General features: G+C 40.8%; 1 protein-coding gene across 2 annotated transcripts in view; it reads left to right on the forward strand.

The window, feature by feature from the left end:
- cdin1 (CDAN1 interacting nuclease 1) overlaps window positions 1-23,743 on the forward strand; it is a 57,005-nt gene that overhangs the window by 27,601 nt on the left and 5,661 nt on the right. For both annotated transcript variants that reach the window (XM_042388854.1, XM_042388855.1), the window contains exons 10-11: window positions 1,297-1,362; window positions 1,599-1,704. In XM_042388854.1, coding sequence (XP_042244788.1) covers window positions 1,297-1,362; window positions 1,599-1,704 — 172 coding nt within the window. The remainder of the gene's footprint in view (window positions 1-1,296; window positions 1,363-1,598; window positions 1,705-23,743) is intronic.

Raw genomic sequence — 23,743 nt, forward strand, 5'->3', positions numbered from 1 at the left:
TTGAAGGTTTGGCTCTCTCAAGTTGCCTTTCAATGTTTTTTCTTTTCTTTTCTTTTCTTTTTACTTCAAAATTGATGAAATAGGCCCATTTCTATTCACATGAACATGTCCATTTTGCCTGCAATATTTTTTTAATCATTTAATGTTCAGGAAAAAACACTTCACTTTGGTAATAATTTCAACCAATTATGTTTTTGTTATAATAATGCCTTTATAACACCATTTCTTGTAAATCAAAGTAGAGTGTCCACGTGTGAAATTGCGAAACTGAATTTTGAACCCCTTTCCCTCTTCCACCCCCATCTCATCACCATCCCCTAGGTCAGATGAGTGATGAAGGATAAAAGTCATTCCCTCTGTCATTAAGACCATATCATTTATTTGGACCTGGAGTGCTGACCTTTCTTCAGGGCTGTACAGAGGACTGTCCTAAAACTGTCAGAGTTCGGGGGGCACAAGGGCCACTGAGGCAGCCTCACCCCATCTGATAAATGGATTGGAAATAAGCTACCCAACAGCAGGGATGGCCCATTAATTTTAATCAAAGGTGATGTAAAAAGGCGATCAGAGCCACATGACAATGTCAACAGCCCACTAGGTGTGAATAGAGGTCCCCATCCTACCCCACACACATTACCACACCCAGGATGCCCCTCTGCACCAGAGGCTTCTGGCAGCCTCTCTGACCTCACTCGGCTCTCTTTCTCCATCCTTGGCTGATGCTGCCTCCTCACCAGCACTGACACCGCCACCCTCCATCTCTCCTCAATTCTCTTCCATGCCCCATTAGTTGAGCTTGGCTGGAGACAAAGAGGCAGGCCCTTGGAACTGAATGACCTGGTCAGCCTGAGATTTAATGGAGAAATCAGGTGTTGTAGGGATAATAGCCGAAGCGCGCCAGAAGTCAAGGACAATGGCTGCAGCCTGTGCAGGCAGGGGTCAGGCTTACAGAGGCTATAATGCCAACCTTGTCCCCTTGCTGTATATTTTATAAAGCTCTGCCAAACTGCAAACTGGAGAGCAGCTCTGTAACTCGGCTTTACAGGCTTTTGTGCAAAGACAGCGAATACGTGTCAGATGTAGTTAATGGTTTTACTGTGCTTGCTGTCCTCTATTATTATTTCTTCTGCTTTGCTCTGCTTGGAGTTTTGTTACGAGCACCTTGGTGAATGCTGTTAGGTTAGAAGCCTGTGATTGCTGTACAGTATGTAGCCTACATACAGTAGGCTTATTACTAACAGAGCTTGTTCAGTTAAGAATAAAACTTATACAATTCTGCACTTTTATCTCCTGTAGATGAAAACCAACTGAGAGCTATGGGCTATGACAAAACACCCGATATCATCCTGGAGGTTCCAATTGGTTAGTAATCCCATTACAAATGTCAATATTTTATCTAAAATGACTGCCTGGTACCATTTCTCAAAGAGGATTATGTAGTTGTCAAAATGTTGTCATGTTAATGCAGTATCTTTCATTTTTTGAATGACAGGAGTAAAAAACAAAGAAAATGTTACTTGTCCCCTCTGGATCTTGTTTGTGCGGCTTTCTTGTCAACAGTTGTCTGAGTGTTGCTGTGTGTTTCTGTTTATGAAAAGCTGTGGAGGGACACATTGTACACTGGATTGAGAGCAAAGCCTCGTTTGGAGACGACCACAGCCACCGCACCTATCTCAACGAACAGTTCTGGAGCTACTGGAACAGGTTAATCTTCTCTTCATATTCTTTGCTCTTCGTTTTCTCTTCTTGTATTCTATTTCATTCATAATCTCACATCTTTGTATTGCATTGTTTGTATTCTGTTTTCATTTGGACCCTGGGGAACAGAGGTTTGTGTGTGTGTATGCTTAGGGGTTTGTGTCTCAATGGTAGAATTGAAAAAGATGCAAAACATACAGACCTTCATTGTCTATTGAGAAAACATAATTTTCCTGCATCTTTAGATATTTACAAAGTCTTCCCATGGAGAACACAAAGTTTTGTTTTGTTTTTTTAATCATACAGCATTGAAAATATGGTTTATAGTTGTATGTAGAATGCTTCTGTGTCCCTTTTTTTAGCTATTGAAGCGTTAATTCTTACTTTAAAAGCTGCATATATTTTACAGTGTCCCTGCCATTGAATAAGTTGGGTAGGTCGATCCTTACCTATTACATACCAGCAAAAAAAAAAGTGAGCATCTGACATTCACCATTATCCAAAAATTCAGCCAACTTTAATCTTAAGTAATCAGGTAGAGTTTTTTTCGCGTTGGGGCAAATACAGAGAAAAGTCAGGGTTACTCACACATGGTCTTCACATCCCTGCTTCTTTTTGCACGGGTTCCAGTCACCAAGTTGAAAAGTCGCCCCTACTGCCTCCATCGGCCTCGTTACGGCCTCGGCCCCCCTTAGCCGTGACGGCCAGCTGACATGTTGTGACATGGTGCTGGAGCGCCAGGAGGTTCCAAACCCCCGATGCTGTGTCCAGAAACTAGGCACAGCCAGCTCTCTCTTTCTTTGTCTCTTTGTTTTTGGGTTCTTTGTTCATGTATAGTACCAGTGTTGTGGTCTATCAAGACCCAAGCATAGAGAGGAGCTGTTTACCATCAATTAAAATGTATGTGTAGTTTATTATGTGTAGTTCCCAAACCTGAAACAATCCTACCGTCATCTGACTATTAGAGATTAGATAGCAAACTATATTTATATCAGGGTTTTTGTTAAATACTGTAGATAACATTTCCATTCAAAATAGCTTGTTATGTTTGTGCTCTTGCAACTTTGGCATACAATGAAAACTAAGTGGGAGCACACACTTTTGAAATTGATAATCCCATCATACTCATGAGTTCTGAAGACACTCCTGTATATCCCACAAACAATGTAAAACAGATCAATATTTTAAGTAGCAATAACTTCCAAGGTATTTTCAAAATATGTTGTAATTAATAGATTTATAGTTGATTTGAAAAAAATAAATAGAGGCACCACATTTAGCGAATCTTACCCTGTCTATGGACGACTGACCTGCTGATTTCACTCAGAAGCTGCCAGCAGAACAGTCATTTGATTTTCAGGGAAGATGACTCATTCAATATCATTGAGCAATTGAAGTGTGGGAGATGATGTCAAGGTCATAATCAATGGTGTGTTTAATTTTCTCAGTTTTATTTGGAAATGGCCTGCTTCCTGCTTCCAGAAGGAAAAGCTTTTTTTTTTTTTTTTAACTATTGTTGACGTCAGGAACTAAAAGTCACTGAGGTGTGAATTTAAAAAGCCCCATTTCTCATGGTTACCATCTTTGTTGGGCCTCATTAAATGCCTCTAAGAAAGTTGGAGACTGAAAAAGGCTTTGTTTAATCTCCAGAACATTCTTTTAACATGTTTAATGAGAATTTACTTAAATGATTGCTGTCTCAGTCGGTCAAATCTAAAATAACGTAACAGTGAAGAGAGCTCATATGATTACCATTACAGGCAGCATGACAGGGAGATCAGATGTCTACATAAATATCTCATTGTCAATGTGCTTTCTTGGTTTGGATTGAAGAAAATGGAATGAATCTGTCTTTGGTCTGTCTCTTTGGTACTAGTGGCATTAGTTTACAGTAAGTCAAAATATCATAATACTAATAGGCTGATCGGATGGTTAGGGTTAGTCTGAGCCTTACATATTTGCCCAGGGGTGGCTTTCATTGATATTCACTGGGGCGGCCTTGTCCGAGTGTATTAAGGAACTGACAAAGTAGATCCCATCATGTCAGCCAGCAGCCCGGTCAGATAAACATTGTCGTGTCAAAAATGAAAAAATGTCAGTCCCTTCAGACCCTACCTTTTCCAGCACCCTTGTAATTTTTAATTGACATTTACTGTTGACATTTGAAAATGTGCCTCATCTTTCTCTTATTGTTAGACCTTATACATCATTGTCTGAGGTACAAGTGTGTGTGCGTTCGTGCATGTTTGTGTGTGTGTGTGTAAAGTAAAAGCAGTGAATTTAGGGTCAGTGCTTTGTAGTCACAAAAGCATAAACCAATAGAGAACAAGGGGACAAGAGAGTGATGGGGTGACATCATCTTTCTGTCACTTCTCATTAGTTGGTTTTAGTTTATGAGACGAGCCCTGAAGGGCTGATGTTTAGGGTGTTTGTCCATTCCTTCATTCTTCAAACTCAGATTTCAATGCTTGACTCTGAACCTTATGGGTTTCTTTTAGACTGCCCTTGGAATCACACAGCAGTGTTTGTAATTACTTCATTGCCCCTGATTGACATTTCCAGTGATTTGCTTATTTTTCATGAATTCCCTCTTTGCTTTAACTGAGCTGCTTCAACCATTGCTTGTGTTAATTGTTCTTGGTTTGCCCTCAAGCATTGCAGAGTGAGCTATGGGGACATGTTTTTGCAGACAGAAAGAAAAAACATAACTAATTTTCCCTCCAAAGCCCTCACCAACTGCATTTATCATCCAAACAATAGTCTTGCCAAAACACTAACCCCATAATGAACCCCTCTTCAGTGGAGTGAGGGGTAATGGCGCTTCACCTACAATGCTCCTAAGAAAAAAGAGAAAAGAGGAAAAAAATGGAGAGAAAAACGGTCTTCTGCAGAATCAAACGGCGTGTTCAGGGCCAGTGCCTGGATGAGATGGCGAAGCAGCAGCTATTGGTGTCTTCCAGCCATCAATCTTAGCTGGTGGCGTTCCAGAGCCAGCGAGCCCTCTGCTCTGACGGATGTTCAGATAATTGAGTTATCCATCTCGCCCAACTATCAGAGTTGCATAAAAATTATTCACCTGCTGGTGAATATTAAACACATAATGAGCCTCTTGTGTGTTTTAGGAGAAGTGGGTAAGGTTAAACACAGCATGTAATGAAATATGGACTCTGGTGTGGTACCACCTTAACTGCCCCTCCTTGATTATGGTGTACTTAAATCAATTATGGTTGGCAAAGTTCCCCCATTACTCTGCTAGCATCAGCTAAAGTTCTGGCCTTGTATTTGTCTGATTAGTTTAGCTTACCAATTACTTTATTCAGAATCTATTTAGATAATGACTGTTATTTGCTGACTTCGTTATTATTTTTGCACTTGAATTATTGTAATGCATTTGCCAAAATTATGTAGTGAGTTGTAGTGATTTTGGTTGTTGCTATTGTTCATGGCAAATGTTATCCATGCCAGTGGTCACTGTGAGATTTAGTCACTGAATATGTGTGTGGAGTCTCTTAAAAGCTGTGTATCTGCAACAGAGGACAAAATACAGAAATGAAGTGTCGGTACATGATGGATGGATAAATAGATGGGTATACAGATCAATGATAAGTCCTCATTGTTAGGAGAGAGCGTATCATGGCTTGCACAAAAAAAAGAATTCAGTCAAAACACTACAGTCTATCATATCAAAGTACATTCATAAAGCAAAAAATGAGACAAAAATGGTTAAAAGGGCTCCTCTTAAATTGATATAATGCTTGTCTTTTGTATCCTGTTTTACTAGCTTTGCTTGTTATAAAGTCTGACATCTTTTCTCTTTTCTCATTATGAATTTGTCAGATTATAAGAGATCTTTGTGCCACTTAATTGTCCTGCATGCAGCAGTTGTGTACCATGAAAGAATCAATAGAGTAAATCAGAATATACTGTACCATTTACCACAAAATAGCTTTTCGGCAACAGAGCTACTTTGCACTGTAGTATAGCAGATTAAAGAGTCAGATAAATATATTCTGAGCCTGTTCTTCTCTTTGCTGTTCCCCATTTTCCCTCCCCCAGTCCACCCAACCCAGCACAATGGACAGTCTGTGTGGAAATGAGCACGGACGCCAGCTTCCCCCCTCCCAAAGTAAATCAGCTGTGAGATTCGTAAACTGCAAATGTGTCAGAGTTGAAAATGTTAGCTCTCTTAATGGAGGCTTGAAAAGGTTAGATCTGATAAAAAGCTGTCAGCCGTCCACAAAAAATGATTTATAGCAATATAATGGGACAGTATGCCTCATTTCTCCCTCATATGAAACGGGGGTTAAGACTTTTGGGTTTGCCATTATACATCATCTGTCTTGACCACTTGGAAATTTGTTGAAACTTGAATGCATGCACATGCATTATGTTTCATCAGGCTCTTTTGTTTTAGCAATTTTGAAAGTCATGCGCTCTTGTAATGTGGATAATTTATGTCCTCCCATAATTACCAGCAGAAGATTCTCATGCTCCAAAAGTGCATATCGATCTCCACTCAAATCTGTTTTGTGCAAATGAGATTAGTGCGTGTCCTTTGTTGTAACGCTTTTTTGATGTACATAATGAAAGCAAAACTACAATTAATGAGGAAGTCATAATTCTGAAGACTCTCACCAGACTGTTTCTACAACATTACTAATCTGCTTGCTGACACATTGGCTAATGACTAGACAGAAATCTGATTTATGTGATGTTTTATATTAGTTGACACAGCTGCAATTAGACATCTTGAGTTCTTTGTGAACTTTTTCCAATTATATCTTGGAACTGTATGCTGTAGATTTTACAGCTGAAATTGCTTGATAATTCTGTTAAAGTCTGAGAACTGTCAATCCATTTGCGACATCAAATTAATTTTTTGATTCAAGATATTGTATACTGCGGTCCTTTTTTTTAATGGACATGTCCATCATTTTTTGTTGAACTTTTCCAAAGCAGTGATATGAAAGCTTAATTAATGGAGTGTAATGACGTAGTATATTGTAGACAATCCTTACTGACTTACTATTCAGCTGATTAGGCCTTTATGTCTGAAAAAGCTTTTATTCCTAGATCCTTATGTTTTTGCTTCCATGTGTATGACTGTTTACATTGGAATGAATGCCTTTGTGTTGCAAATAGCCAGGTTATGTGTTCCCATTTAATGCTATTGTAGCATACAAGCCTCAGCAGCAGCGGGGCCATCATAGAGCCAGAGCAGATAGGGGATGTCACCTGAGAGAGGGCGCCCACAGGCCATGGCTGCTGCTAATCCAATGAGGCTGGACATAACAGGGTGTCCCCGAGGACAGGTACTGGCGCTTGTAGGGTGACAATGTGACACCTCCAAGACCTGTGCCCTGCCATACCTTACCTCACCTTCCTGTCATAGGTGTGCACAACAAAAAAAAACAAAAACAATTCTCCATCTTGATTGTGGCCTTTTTAAAAAATAACTGATATTCACTGTAATCATAGTGATGCAATGTTTAGTATATTAATAGCTGCATTACTGCACATTCCAAGTGGTTCTAATGGGTTTTAATGTCTTGACGTTTTTATTTATTTGATATATGCGAGAAAAACAAATCGAGTTAGAGCTTGATTTCCTCTGTTTTTTGAAAGCTCAAATATGAGTTTTCCTGGTAAAGCTTGTGCAGTAGTGCCTAGAACATTGCCTTCCCCCTATTTATAGTTATGGATACCCCATGTAGTGCAGGAACGTGGCCTCTTTTATTGTTTCCTTTGTTATGACATCCTCTTGTAGAATATTCCACAGCTAGAAAAATAGCTACCCACAATGGTGGTTCCTTTAGGGCCATGCAAGTGTTTGTTTTAGGGCACCTCAGTACACAGAAGTGCAATGCTGGCCCCCAAAGCACAAGTAACTTGGAATATTAATGGCAAATGACAAGTCAGCTCTGATGCTTCAAGGATTTCATGCTTTTAAGGATGCACATTTGGGTGCATTGTTTAAGGCGTCTGGGGTGTAATCCGCACTCTCAGGTCTCCAGCAGCCTCAGGATTTAGCTTTGGTTAAGCCTCCATGTCTCCTATTTATTTGAGTAGGGTTGTATGTGTGCATTATCCAAATTTGTCATTTACCATTGAGTCTGAGAGCAGCTTTGACACGGCCGCTGTGTGTATAAACGAGGAGCGGGACAGAAAGCGGCACCCCAGCGATATATATCCCTCCTCCTGTCTTTCTGCTTGCCTGCGACACTGTGAGATGGAGAAGAAAGCCTCAAGTAAAATGAGGTGCAAGCATGTCAGCTCCATGAATTCCTGTTTTGCTATGGAACTTTTTAAAAGATGAACGTACATGTTTTTGTCAGCTTTCACGATGTATGTCATCAGACCTACAGAGACACACTTTTTTTTCCCCCTATTTTCTCAGTCTCCCTGCCTTTTCCCCCTTCTTTTTTCCTCTACAGTGACCTTCTGGGTTTCATTCCCAGAAGAAGTCAGCAACATTTGTCAAAAGCACAGCAAGTAGTGGGCAAGGATTAGAATGGCTTTTTGTAAAACTCAGTCTAACAGGAGGATCTCGATGGTTGCCTGACCCCCAAAAGACATTCAGGCCTACATTATACTCAATGTGATGTGAAACTTGTAGTGATATTTTCCTGACACAAAGATAGCCGAGACAAATAGATTTTATAAAGCGTGCTAGATGTTTGTTGCACATCACACAAAAGCCCGTGTGTACACACAGTTATTACTGCTACTGCTACAAAGTTTAAAAGAGATAACTGAAAAAAGGAAGATAATTATAGGGACGTTTGTTATCGTGCAATGGGTGAGCTTTTGTATCTTGCTGGATATTTTGCTGAATCTATCATAAAGGCTAAAGGAAATTTAAGACGACATTATCTTCATGTATACACACATTTAAGCTCAAACGGCTTAAAGCTATAACAGAAATATTTATGCTTTAGAGGACCTTTGGTTCATGAGGCCTTTTATGTATTTCTTTTCATGCACTTCCACAGCTGCTTCAAAAGAATCTTAATGCTGCCCAAGTTAAGGGCTTAACTGCATCCTAACCTCTCTGTAGAGGGGATGGAGGAGACCGGGAGTCATCAGATGATTCTCTGTGTCTTCCCAAGGTTTAAGGAGCGTGCTGGACCATGAGTTCTTTGGCCTGTCACAGGAAAAGAATGAGACCAAGAAAAGTGTGTAAAAAAAAAAAAAAAAAAAACCAAAACAAAACAAAACATATTCTTTGCCATGGCATGGATTTACTGCAAAACAATTCCCACTTCAATGGAAACCATTATGTCTTTTGTTTCTCTGTTAGCCAATATGGTCCTGACGTTTTGTTTCAAGGAATGGCATTAGGTATAGAGAAAGAGGGCTTTTATTTTTCCATGATTCAGATGGATAGACAAGGAATGCATATTTTAGTTCTGAATGCGCGACTTCATGACATGGCAAGTGTTTAACAGCTTTTTGTGGATGATTGTGATTGCCATGATTTTTTATTCATTGATTTTGTTTGGTTGACTCTCACTATGAGGAGTAGCCTTGCTTTATGTATGGTGTAGGTTACTTATTCTTATTTTTAATGGTATATGTCAAGATTTAATTGAACCTTTTAAGAGCTACTTGGATTTAATCAGTGATGTTTTACATGCTACAAATGAATAGTTAGGGTTGCCAATTTATCTTAGCTTTAATTTATATGTTATTTAGCAATGCCTGGGTACAAAAACAACCAACACTCTTTCTATTTCAGACCATACAGCAAATAGAATATTTTTACCAACTGACAGCCAAGGAAACAATGCTTCATATTTCTGCCTTTGTGTTTAAAGAGCAGCTCTGTGTGTACCAGATAATGTGCTGGTACTCATGGTCTGTGGAGGCCCATCAGTCACTGTGTGGAGCTGGCCGCTTGTGATAAGTGGTTCCTTATAGATAACCTAGACAGTAGGCTTCTTTTTATAGGCCCGCTGTCCCTCACATAACCTTGTTTTTTTCCCACCCATGCTTATTTTCTTTCTTTTACAGTGATTTCACCTTCTTGTTAAGGCTTCTTACTGTGTTCACAACTTTTTCCATTCAATTTCCAAGCAGTTACTGAATTAATTTCCATGTAAACAGTAAATATGTTACTTGCAGAAATTGAATCTCATACAAAAGATGGACACGTACATACGGTGACTGTGCATACACTTGAATTTGTAGTATTTTAGTTTTTGTTATTTAGTGGAATCCTGGCTCAGTGTTAGCTCCTGTGAGTATTGACCGCAGAAGGATCCTGATAAAAGGCTTTTGATGATTTATACCTAGAACAAAGCTGAACCAAGAAGACAAGGTTCTCCCCCTTTTTTCCTTTTGCCCCCCTTTTTATTGGCACGGTTCTCAGACAATGCAGTCAATAAGAAAAATAACAAAATAATTTGAAACAAAGCTGTAGAAACCTGCATCACCAAAACACCAGTCAGCGTCGTCTCCACAATAAATGACGTCAAAAAACAATAAATGACGTCAGGGATGCTGTTTTGAATTTGCACCCATCATTCTTAATTTATAGTTAAGAAAAGATTTTTACTTTTTTCATTCATCATATGACCTCATCACTCAAGAAAAATAATGTTGATATATGGTTTGAATTGTTTGTTTCAGTATGTAAGACCTATATCTGATTGTACCTCATGGCAGTCATTTTGATTGATGTACCATAAGTGACTGAATTTAAATACCAGATGAAGAGGTATTTGTTTTTGTGAACTTTGCTTGATATTTCAGTATTAATTCACTTCAGGGCGTTGTTGCCAGAAACGCTGAAAGAGATACAAGCACATCTGAGTCTTTCCTCACTGGCCTGGCATTTGTTAAAGAGCTTCGTCAGGACCCTCTTCCCCCATCATTGTTCCCAGGCAGCCCTCTCCCTCTCCCATCTCTGGTTTGAGTTTCACGTCTCTCGGCGGTCTGATTGCCTGATAGCTTAAACATCTCTGCCTGCCTATCCCTTAGTGGGAGTGTGTAATCAAAGACACATGAGGAGCCTGTGTCCAAGTGCTGACCTTCTGATTTTGCTCATCAATTCTGGAGGTTAATGTACAAGATCTATTAGGTCAACAGATTTGTCTCCACAAGCTCTGTCAGGCCTATAAATGATTAAAAAATGCACTTGGCCACTGAACCCAATAAAACGTATTAGTTCTTTCTCCTCTCTTGTGTAAAATATGCTAACATGTTTTGTCTCTGTTATGTCTTTTAAATGTGCATCATAACAAAACCCGTAGTGATTTAGGCTTAAGGAGTTCACAGGGTAATGATATCCAAATTCCAACTCTGTCCGCTGTCGATGTAACGTTTCATCATACGCGGGAAGTTGAAACAGGCGATACCCAATCCTTTCCTTTTGGACTGATGCAAGATAACAGAGGCATACATTTCAGAACAAGTGAAATATAAACTCTGCGCAGAGTTAGGGGGCTTTGAGCCAGCCCCTTTGAATGGCCGCCACAGAGATGTCGGAGAAATCTATTTCTCATTTTGAGTGATATCTCCATCAGCTGGCACGTTCACACCATGAATCTTCCCCCATGTTAAACCCGAAATCTGTCTCTTCAATGACGGCTGTGTGTTTTAAATGACCACTCTTATTTTTTGTAATGGCCGTCTGTGTGTCATGGAGGTTACAAGTGAAAGGGCAGAATAGAGCTGTCTGGCGAAAGGCCTCTGATAGAAAGTGCCACTTCAATTTGAGCACAGCTGCAGCTAAGCCTGGCCTGGCTCACTGTCCAGCCCGACACTTCACATTCTCTTCTCTTGCGGCTGGAATGGATGTGAAAACTATTAACTTTAGACAGAGTTTTGGCCTGACCATTTCGGATCTCTTCCCCTTATTCATTGCTTATCTTCATCTTGTTTTGTCAGAACTGCAAACTGACAAAGACTATCTCAGACACCATTTACATTTTGTTTAAGTTTTCGGACTCTTTGTAGCCCTTTTTTAAAAAGTTTGCTCAACATCAATTCCAAGTTGTTTGAGTTTTGACATTCATATACATTTACATATGTATATTGTTGTGCACCATTAAATTACATCTTATTTCTCTTGGATTGGCCCTTGGACTACACCTCTCTTAATTTGGTGATGAGGGGGTTTAATGGTTTGAGGAACTCTATCCTCGGAGCTGCTGACAGTCCTCAGCCCCCCTGAGTCTCTGCTTAGGATGGCGCTCGCGGTTAAAGAAAAGACTACTGGCTCTTCGTTGTGGTTTGAATTAGAATGGGGATACATTCTCTGAATAATGATCGCAAAACATTTAGCTTCAGCTGCCCGGGTGAAACAAAACACGCTTAGTGAAACTTTGAACTGCGTTTTCTTTTTTTTTCTCCCCCAGCGGTTTTGTTTTCAAATTGTAGCGCTGAGTTCATGGGAAACTCACTCTGAGGTTACCTGCGCCCCTGCAAAGTGATGGAAAAAAAGGATTATGGCCACAAGAATGTTTTTGCAGTTAGTTGAAATATTGCTAACCTTGTCAAATATCATTTTGAATAAGAAAGCAAACACATTTTAATCAGGGTTTTAAAGGCAGGGTTTTTCAAACTGTGACTCTAGGAGAAAGGGGTCAGCTAATTGCAACATTTGATGTCATGTTTGGTCTTTCTCTCCATTTTGACGCGACTGCCTGGAAGCGCGCTCGCTCTCTCTGCTCTCTGTGTCTCTGTCTATGTCACACACACAGTTTATCACACACACTCAAATGAAAAACTACTGAAAGGTCTCGGAGTTCTCAATGCTGTAATCTTCATAATGTCTTTCTTCTACTCCCTGTCAGCCCTTCTCTCAACTTCAACCTCCAACCTCTTCTTGTATGCATCACTGAAACTTGGGCCACTCCACACAGACCTGACAGTGCTGAAATTTAAGGAGGTTATTCATAATTTTGTGAATGAATGTGCATGTCATTGTGTGGAGAGTGGGGTATGTCAGTGCTCAGTCTACAATCCGTCTTTCAGTCTTCTTGTTAAAATACAAACCCAACTTGGACCGATCTCCCACCAACCTATAACAGGTTAATCTTTCAAACACACAGTCCCAAATCTCTTTGGGTCTCATAATTACTATTTTAACAGCAGCAATGGGGGGATAGAGGGATATACATTGTAAATTATGTTTGACAAGGTGGGGTTAGTGGTTTTGTCGTGGCTTGTCTTTAGTTATTACTCATACTTCCTCCTGCCATAGATAAGGTCTGTTGGTGAACATACCAAGGTAAGCGCTGGCGCAGGGCCCTTATCGCCAGCATTGATTTAGGGCAAGAACCCAGTGACAGAGGTCATTGTGCAGTAAAGCTATCCATCATTCAGGTTTGATTTCTGCTCAGACCTGTCTCCAAGTTGTCTACACATAGGTAGAGGCCACGGGGGGGGGGGCGGGGGGGGGTTGGAGTGGTGGGAGGTGCAATTAGGAGCTCTGGGTAGTACTAACTGTTTGTAAAGAGATGACTAGAATTAAGCATTTTAAGGCTGATTACAGGTTGACTCATATTTTTGAACGATGTTGCGGTATAATTTACAATTAAAGTAACAGTGTAAACTTTTCTCAATCCTTTAATTACTGTATGTAATCCACAAACTATTGGTCTTACATTTAAAGGTTTAACATGCTTCTGAAAAAACTGTAACCATTTGCCCTGTTTTTTTTTTGTTTTGTTTTTTTACCAGTAGCTGATTTGCCTGTCTTTCCACAGTTTATTTTACCACTTAATTCTCCATGTGTCCTAGAGATTTTCTTGGTATGTGTTTGAGATGCTCACATTTTCCCCTATTTAAAATTCAAGGTAGGTCTCAGCCTGTGGTAAATAAATTTACACATCATAAACACAGGAGATGAATGTTTTCCCCTTTGCAGGGGTATTTTTTCAGATGTCTGAAGATGGGTATTTATTGCTGTTAATGTTGTTCATGGCCTTCATGGCTAGACTTGTAACTTTTGGCTTAAATGTTCTATTTATCCTGGCATCAACTTGTGGAGCTCATAGTTTCAAATATGCTATGAGTCATATTGATTTGTCATAAAAATTATTTATTGCACTTTTTTCTCGAACTTTTGCAAAAGTTGGAAGCTGTCAGAGATTCTCCTGGAGTGATTGCGTGTAAATGGTTGTTAACTGGCTGTGCTGAATCCTGAGGGGAAAGGTATTCTTGTTGAATCTAAAGATCTCTTTAGTTATGCTGAAATACCTAGCAAGTATAGCGGTGCTGCTCACTCTAGCCTTGCAAAGGATAACTTAAGTAGCTAATTACACTTCATTCTGTAATCAAACCCATGTCAGGTTGTCTGAGAACCAGGATTTATGTGGTGGATTTCAGTTAAATACAAGGGCAGCTTAAACATTTTATGGTTCTCTCCTCAAATTAAAGTTTTTTTCCCCAATCCCCTCTAAAATGTGTCATATCCCATTACGCAAATTTGGATATGGTAAATTAGTGAGGAGAGTGCTTACGCTATGAATATGTTGACTTTTTTTTGTGCTGTGTGCAGAGGGTTAGCTTGCTGGGGGTTGGGGGTGTCTTTAACTCTAAAAAGTTGTCTTGAATTTCCTCCCCTCGGAAGATGATGTGTTTTTGCAATTCAAATATTTGCTCATTCTCTTCTCCATTGCAAAGCTCCCTTTGAAGCGCGAGAGTTCTATCAGGACCAATGACAGTGTGAGTGTGCAGCGTGACAGCGCAAGAGGCAGTGCTGGACTATTTCTAACTGCATATTTAAATAGCAAGGAAATCCAAAATCAAAAATGTATGCAAATGACGGCATGTTTTGCATGCTGATATTTTTATGATTTGGAGCTTGCATATTCAGGTGGTGTTCAGTACGTGCCTAGCTTTAGCAACATTAATCAGAATTACTTCACGTCTTCACCCCATCCTTGATCTCCTTCTAAACAAACATTTGTGGGGGTGGAAGGCCTGCAATTTGGCAGATTTACTTTTAATTAAAGTTCTGCTTAATGTTTTTATAGACTGTTTTAAGTGGAAAGGCGTATTTAAGGCCATCTTAGAAAAGGGTGTAACCCAGAAACTCTAAATACTTGTATTTTAATGATTTTATTCTGTTGCAAATTATGGAAGACTCAGCTACCTGATCATCACAGCTATATACTGCCTTTGTCATGTTGTGTGGGAAAGCTTCTTTTCTCTGAAATTAAGATTTTCAAAGTATTCATAATATTGAACATTTTCACTATGACACCGTATGCGGGTGCTTTGGGAAATGTACTATATGTATAGCTGTTTATGCAATAAGAAACATATGGAGACAAAGCCTTCAAAATGGGCCTGAGGCTTGTCTGCACTCCTTAAGGTATAGAAAATACAGTATAAAATAATTAATTGAATTGTCATCTGTATGAGCAGCCCTTGCTCTCTGCACCCTATAATTCCAACCTCTTTCTCCCCCTTTCCCTCACCACATTTTTTCTCTTCTTTTTTTTTCTAAACAGCAATTAATCTCATTTTTAGTCCAATTTCCAGCCCTCTGCTGGAGTCAGAGCGATTCCCCTGTTTTGTTCCTATTTGGCTTGGTTCCTCTGCATAGTCATTAAGGGCCCAATTAATGTCACCCTTTAGCTGAAGAGTGCTCATTTTTATTGGGGAGCTGACAGTCACCGCCATGAGTGCCGCAGTGTAATATGCATTAATTGCCCCGTAACACTGGTAATTACCAGTTCTTCAAGCCTCTCAGTAAACTGTCATGCCCAGACACGACTGCTTTGAAATAGATTACTCATTAGGGGGACCTGCCCTGTTTTCCAATGGGGGCTCGCTGGGTTGGCATAAAGACGAAAAAAAAATCTTGTGCTTGAACAAATAGTTGCCAAGAGCAATTTCCTATTACAACTTCCCGGTGACGGCTTTTCTCTTTCTTTCTGTCTTTCTTTTTTTTTCGTCAGATGGCATTCCAGCCGTCACTTGAGGTAAAGATCAGAAGTAGAGTTAGAGGTCCATCACAGATCTTGCTGATAGCAGTTGGTTTGTCTTCTCGTCCCAGTTTGACTCCTTGAATTAAAATGTGCCTTGGGATTTCACCATTCAGCACATTATCTTGGATTTAACTGACTTCTTCCGTATTCATAGTATTTTGTTCATTTTTTTTTTTTTCCTCGCTTTTGTTACAACATTGCCCCGAATGCCCAGAGACAAGTGTATAAGCGCTGCATTGAAAGTGTCAGTGTTGTTGCTTGATGTGGGGCATTTCAGGGCCTCTGTACATAAGATCAAGGCAGTGTTGATGTGGAGTTCTTGTTCAAATATTGATGCTAACTTCGCTCGGGTCTTGTGTTTGCAAACTGTGGAATCTGTGTTTTAAACATTAGCTTGTGCTTCACAGTTCCTGAAATGTGTCCTGCTTACCTGGACAAAAAGAAATTGATAGTGAATGCAAATAGATGAATTTAAAGAAACGGTTAGAGGACAAAAGCTGAGGATGTAGTGTGGGTGTCACCGTTGCACTGCGATAAGATATTATAAAGGAGAGACCATATCAAACAATGTTAGCTATCGCACATCCTCGGCAGAGAAAGGTGTTGGCCTGTTTAGTCACGCTAGAAACAATATTTAGATTTCACCACAGCTTTGTAAACGCTCGCTCTGAGTGTATGCTGGGCCAATTCCTCTCTGGTCCCTGTTCTTCCTTTTTTTTTTTTTTTTTTTTTCAAAAGCACTTTTGTGTCATTACCCATTTACCATAGCAAGGAAAAGAACAGAATGTGAAGACCAGGGAAAAGCCTCTCACACACGCACAGATTGAAAACACACATATACACTCACACAGAGAGCTTCACAAAGGTGCTGCTTTTGTTTTATCTCCCTTATAGCACCTGCTTCAGGCAATCTGCTCCCACTCGTCTCAAATGAATTTTGTCACGGCCTTTCAGATTCTCAGCCAGCGATGCACTAATGAAAGGAGATAGTACAATTTGAACTGACCAGGTAGCAGCCAGCAGTGCACAGCTGAGAGCAAGGGATGGGAACACACCCCTCCTTGAAACAAAAGACAAGTCAACCGTCCACTGATATACCCATTACCCTTCTCATTAATACCCCGCAGACCTCGGTGTGTGATTGTGTGCGCCTGTGTGCGCTTGTGCGTGCGTTTATCTGTTTGTGTTGGTCGAGCACTTATCAAATTGTTTATGACAGGCCTAATTGGGCTAATTGAAGACATTAAGATTACCTGTCAGCTGTGTGTACCCAGACTCCCTATCTGTCTGACAACTCCTGACAAGTGAGGGACCCCGTAGCATCCGTCATGATGGAGCATTCCCAGGCCGTAATAGGGACAATAGGGGCCACTCTAATTTGATGTGGACAGCCTTAGCTGTGTGTATCAGCCTCCCTCTGTGTGTGTGTGTGTTTGTGTTTTAAGTATAGGAGAGAGTTGGGGGCTCTGTGCTTGGCCAGGCTAATGGAGTCCCCCTTGGCAATCTGACAAAGCGATGAGGCAGTCTGAGGGGAAAAGTGAAAGGGGCCTTCAAGTGTTTAAGAACATGAGAGGGAAGGTGCTCGGGGTGACGGCCTTCGCAGATTGAGTGACAGGAGAGGAGCACTGACATCTGTGTGTCTGTGCGGTTGTGGACGGTCACCCATCCAGCTTTATCAGGGACTCGCAAAGTTCTTGACTTGGGGAAAGACCAAAATGTAACAGATAGTTCCACTTTGGACAGCCCTCTTTTGCATAAATATGTGCTTTTAGTCTTTATAGAACGCTAATAACAAGAAATATCGCAGATTTCCTATTCAGTCTATATTTGCTTTTAAATTTATCTGTCAGTGGAAATGTAGATTTTCAAAGGTGCAAATATTTATAGATCAGTGTTGCCACAGCTTAAGCAGAGCACAGTCCTATCTTCTAAGGCTTAAGGAATGTGCCTCTGCATATCTGTATCAAGCCACCCCTCCCCACCACCACCACTTTCCTCTCCTGTGTGGGCATTGTGTGGGCTTTGCAGTGTCATCGCTATGACAGATCAACGCTGTCAGCCCAGGAGATCCCTCTGTTTGTTTGTTCTACTCCAAAAGGGGTTAAACTGTCAAGTTGACAACTCATGAGACCCTTAGACTCTGCCCTATTGCCTCTTTCTGACTCTCTCTCTCTCGCTACATGACTCACCGCCCCCCCCACCCCCCCACCCCCCGTCTACCTTCATCCCCAAACGAGTGAAAATCAATACCAGATTGCCTGAGGACCACTGTTTGGTGTGGGCCTGACCCCTAGATGTCCCCCACTCTGCTTCTTTCATTACATGTAGCCCAGTATTTAACTTCCATCCTGATCCCTCGCCTAATTAGTTTCGATAAGCTCTGAGTCTCTCTCTCCCTCCCTCTCTTTCCCCTTCTCTTTTACACACGCACTCGCACACGAACACGGCGAACACACATGGACATTTTGCTTTCTTGCCCTTTGAAGGGACAGTCTGGGCTGGGAATAATAAAAAGACAAATCCCAACACGCACACAGAAGCTGTTAGCCATTCTTGAGCTAGGATTATTGTTTTGTTTGCATAGCAAATTTTTAAAAACTACAATGAAATTAGATTTGCACCCCAGATCATCAGTGAAAACACTGGGGATATCCTGTGTTGTCCAAAGCTAATGGTGCTCTGTGGTGGGCCTGCTACCAAGACTACACCCTCGCTTGTGTGATTTTCCACTCTGCCTCCTCGTCGGCTTGTGTCTCCATTTAGTTGTCCAGTCCAGCTTCTGACAAAGTAGATATTGATATTATGTAGAAGATGCTAGCTAGCTCTTTTTAAATTTACTAAAAGTAGTAAATAATGGAGTTGCAAACAAGATAAAAGTTCCGCCTGAGGTCTGTGTGTGTGTGTGTGTGTGTGTGTGTGTATGTGTGTGTGTGTGTGTTTTTATGTACCACCCACATGTCCAGGTGCCGCCACTGCGCCGGCTGGCCCGTCGACCACTGACAAGACCCAACGACATGTCGGCCCCCCTGCTCTGCTCCCCCCCGGGGGCTAAAATTACCCTCAGGAATGTAAACAGACTGCCGAGTAAGCACACAGCTTTCTGTGGCCCTTCGCCTGTGTCCGTCTCCAAACTCGCCCCCCAAACTGGGACAGTTCCATTTTGGAACCAGAGGCCAAGGTTGACGGCTGGGATACCATAACCTGGCTTTGGTTGTTTTGCCACAGCAGATCTCCGTTCAATAGGACTAGTAGTGTTTCTGTGTCTAGTGATGATAATCATATGAGTGGACTGCAAATGGTCTATGCAACAGCTCAAAAAAGAATATCTTTTTGTCTGGACTGGCCACAGACTAGCCTTATAACCCTGAATGTCTGTCCGTCACTGACTGATTGACTGACTCACTGAGTGATGAAGTTACACCATTGGTCGGCCAGCCCAGTGTTTCCCCACTGGCCATTGCTCTTTCAAAATGAATTTGTGCAAACAGTTTGTATTATGTCCTCATGGGATTTTTACAGTGGAGCCCTGAGTGCCCTGAACTCTCAGCGGGACTGAGAGTAAGTGCAGTCCCAAAATAAGTTTTAAAAACACACATTTACCAACCGAAGCTTCTCACATAGAGGCTCCAACACTGACGGGAGCACCAACCCACAGATACAAAGAGATGGGACAAATCTATTTTACCAGCTTGCGCGATGGCTATTAGCTAGTTAGCATGGCTATCATCATTAGCATAGCTGTGCCATGCTGTGTGTAGCCCATAGACTGTATAAAAATAATGTGTAGTTTCTGGTTTAACAGCACTGTGCTGGGCAGGTGACAGGTGTGTTTACAGTGTTTGTGTGCTCTGAAAGATGTCACGGCATGGATATAAAGTCACAAAGCTGATGGACTGGTAGCCTAGCATGCTAATCCTACGTATTACTAATTTACAGACATTGGCAGATAGAAACAAATGAAAGAGCAGGGGGAGTTAAAAGTTCATTAGAATAGTTATAATTAAAATTAAAATAAGTTATCTCTCAAATCAAACATCCCAAGATATGAGTGGAAAGTATTGTTCTTGCAACTACATTTATGTCCTTTTTTTGACTCAAACATTGCTTAACCATGTCATGTGATATGCTACTTCAGTACACTTTAACAACAAACATTACTGGGACCGCTACAGAAAATTGCCGATGAACTTTTAGTATCCAGGAATTTACATTATACACAATACCACTACTTATCCCTGTAACAAATTGGCCACAATTTTGCACATTGACCACACACGGTCCAGCCATATACTAGGTTTTGACCGAGTCTTGTTTTCTTCTTTCTCCTCATATCTCCTTTCCCCTTTTCATTTTAGCAGACAGATGGACGTTCACACCAATTCATTAGGTGTGTGGGGTAGCTGTAAGCGGTGGAGTCTGGGTGAAGAAGTTCACTGGGCCGGGCGCTGACATGTTGATTTAATGGTGGTAACACGACTGCACTTCCAAAGGTGCTGACTTGGATGAAAGCCAGGCCTCTTTTTCTCCTAGGGAGACATTAGAGGCCACACTCTAATTTTGGGACAGGGTTTTACTCGTGGATGCAGAGGCCAGGAGGCCCTACACAACAAACATTCACACCTGCCTTTCCATGCCTAACTTTTGATTCAGCCCTCACTGAAGTGGCAGCAAATATGTGACTTATTCCTGAACCCGAAATGAAGAACAATTAGGAGTGAAAAAAGGATATACAATGTGTATTTGTCACTTTGTAAAAAGTCACCTAAAATGTAAACATAGCCATAACAACTTATCACAGTTGTTGAAAACAGGAAACAGGATATTTAAAAAGAATCTAGAAATAATCTACTTTCAGCAAAGTAAGGTGTTCTCAAAATATGTTTAAAAATAGAGTACTGACTTTCACTTTTTACATATACATTCATCATTAAGTGTCTGATTATATGCAGCATTCTGTGTGACTAACGCGCGTGTGTGTGTGTGTGTGTGGATGTTTATATGTATATTTTCATACCCTAACAAGATAAGCAAGACAAACAGGTAAGTATCAGGCACACATGCTATGACCTCACAACCTCACATATAAACATGATATCATACATATACACACACAACACTGTTCCTCTGCTGGACCCATCAGGTTTGCAGGCGCCCGGTCAGGCTGATGCTGCCCTCGCAAGGGCAGATAGGGTTACAGTACAAACTGTTGTTGATTAGGGCCGTGGGTGTAGAGGGGGATCATCCTAAATTGAAAACACGTTAGCCGCTAGGGTTAAGGGCAGGATTAGGACCAGGGCTGTGTGGGGTGAGGAGCAGCAACAGAGACAAAATGGCCGACCCTCTGCCTGCCTTTGACTGTGTTTCCCCAGAGACAGGTGGCAATTATCGGCCAGGGCTGCTGGGAGTTCACAATAACAGGTTAAAGGAGCATGTATCCCCCTGACGCTGTGGTCTTCTGTGTCTGCGTAGCCTCCCAGCCCCCAGCCTGCCTGCCTGCCACCACGGGGAACTTCCTGTCTCCATGCAGAACTTAGAGACATGGGGACTCATCAAAGGCCAGAGGGACTCTCTGGACAGATCTTCAAATTAGCACTGTGGCCAGTGTTTGGCTTTGGAGACTAATAAGCCTCATTTTAAAACAGTGAAAGCCTCAGAGACATTTTTTTATACTGTTATTTTTACTTCCCATATAATATATAATCAAGGGTATCTCAATCCTGTTCAGTGTATTTTTTTTAAATGCATTTACACACATCAAGACTCAATTATTACCTATGGCACTTGCATAGGAGACACCATTTGAAGCCATTGCCATAATAGAATTTAATAATATCAGTATCAAGTGTTAATGAATACCCACTCAGTGTGTCATAACTGAAGCGATCAAGCCATTTTCATGATGTAGAGGGTCATTATAGAGGAAAGGGAGTCGATATCTGAGAAAAGATCAGGTGAGCTCTGACCATCTGAATGTTAACCCTTATACAGTCAGAGAATAACACAGAGACAGACCATTCTAATCAGTGCAATCATATTACAAAGACAAAATGTAAAAGACAAAGGAATGACGCACAGAAAGTCTAAAATGTAAGTTTGGTTTTTGCTGGAGAGAACACTGATGTTGAAGTGTAAGTTGTTCCATAACTCCAACCCGACTGTAATGTCGGTCATTCTGGTGTCATGGCGGAGCTGTCGTCAGTAGGTTGTTTTGTCGTATGCATTGTCCTCAGTGCTGTTTGGACCAACTTCTGAACACTAAACAGACAAAGCCAAGGCCAGACCACACCTTGTTTGGTTTCGCTCCACATCCAAAGCAGACCAGAGTGTGTCAAAGCGCGTTGGACCGTGACTTCATAGATCTGAGAGGGGACCAGCACACATTACACACACAACGCACACTTGTTCCCTCAGATATGTGTTGCTAATGTGGTAGGCGACATGCTCAGTTAAGGGACTTAACGAGTTCCAAACACTGATTAAGACTCCTCCCTTCGGCTGGAGGATGTTTGCAGATCCTAACTAGGACCAAATGGCGTTGCGAAGCACGGCTCTCTGTGTCTTGCTATTGTCAAAACAAAAATAAAACCGCTCTTTATGTGACACTTATTAGCTCATGTGCTCATTCACAGAATGATGTATTAGCCAGGTTATCAATCAGCTGATTGAAATAGGCTCTGTCAGATTGTGTGTGTGTAAGGTGATAAGATTTTAGGTTAATGTGAGAAGGTGGCTGAGGTAATAGGAGGCTGTGAGGGGGACTGAGGTCAGAGAAAGTGATAAGTGGTTATTGGAAGATAAAGACTGGAGAGTCCCTGAGTACAGTGGTGTAGGGGGAGTGCGAGAGCAGCTTTGGGGCAGGATTTTACTCATGGATGCAGAGTAAAGTCAACGGTTATTAATAAAATAATAAAAAGAAATATTTGAGTTGTATTTTTTTCATTGAGAAAAAAGTTATAACTTAAGTGTCATATCTATATGAAATTGTATTTACTTGCACAAGGTAATATAACATATAACATAAAAATTTAATTAATTTTTAATTTTAAAATTTTTTTAAGATGTTCAATAAACAAGTAGGGCATTGCAGTGAGTACCAAAAATTAAAAATACTCATTCTATTTATGCATGTTAATTAAAATTAATATAATACATCAAATTATTTCACATTACAGTAAAATGATAAAGACTTCTGAACTGATTTGACTATTCTAGGTTAGTGTCACATTGAATACCTATTTAAAATTTTCTGTCTTAAAATGTCTTCTAAAAACACCAGTAGTCATCTCCCAAATATTTTTTATATTATCAATATCAAAGTATTCAGCAAAAAATATAATGATATTTGCTTTTGTCAAAACCACATAGGCCTATTTGTCAGGTCAATCTTTGTTTAAATAAATATGTGTGAGTTTGGATGATAAGATTTTCAAAGTGACAGTCAGCACGGTCTCCACATCCTCATGCAAATATCATGGTGTGTTTGATAATACACCATATCTTAGTGTTTCCAAGATTAAGGTAGATCAGGTTGATAATGACTAATTTTGTAATGGTCATTGAGTCCTGCTCCATAGGTTACAGTAGTTGCTATGGTTACCAGATAAAGCATTGTAATCCTCTCATCTCTGTTCTGGTATTGGTATCTTGCATCAGTGAGCGTAAATTAGCTCCCAGTGCAACACAGACCTCACAACACACTGACTCGACCTGACCTCCCACTCCCTTCATACTTACACATCACACCTCCACTCCCTCATGTTAACCTACCCAACACCACAATACACAAACATACCTGCGCATAAAACACTCTCTCCACCTCCAACAGTGACAAAGACGAACTACATCCGCGTCACGTTCCATTTCCATAACCCGGCAACAGAAAACATAAAAACGTCGAGGAGAGTTACACCTGGCGGAAGATGTTTTATTCTTTATTGCCTTCTATTCCACCTTAATTACAGTGCTTGTGTAGGTTTGGGTGACTCATTTAATGTACAATTGTGTGCTACGGCTGCCTTGTATTTGTGTTTTACATACCTGAGCAGAATCGAAATTTTCCTTGCCCATAAAGAGGAAGAGGGAGGCGGGGGAGAAAAGAA

The sequence above is a fragment of the Thunnus maccoyii genome, chromosome 16, assembly GCF_910596095.1.
Source record: "Thunnus maccoyii chromosome 16, fThuMac1.1, whole genome shotgun sequence".
Lineage (NCBI taxonomy): Eukaryota > Metazoa > Chordata > Actinopteri > Scombriformes > Scombridae > Thunnus > Thunnus maccoyii.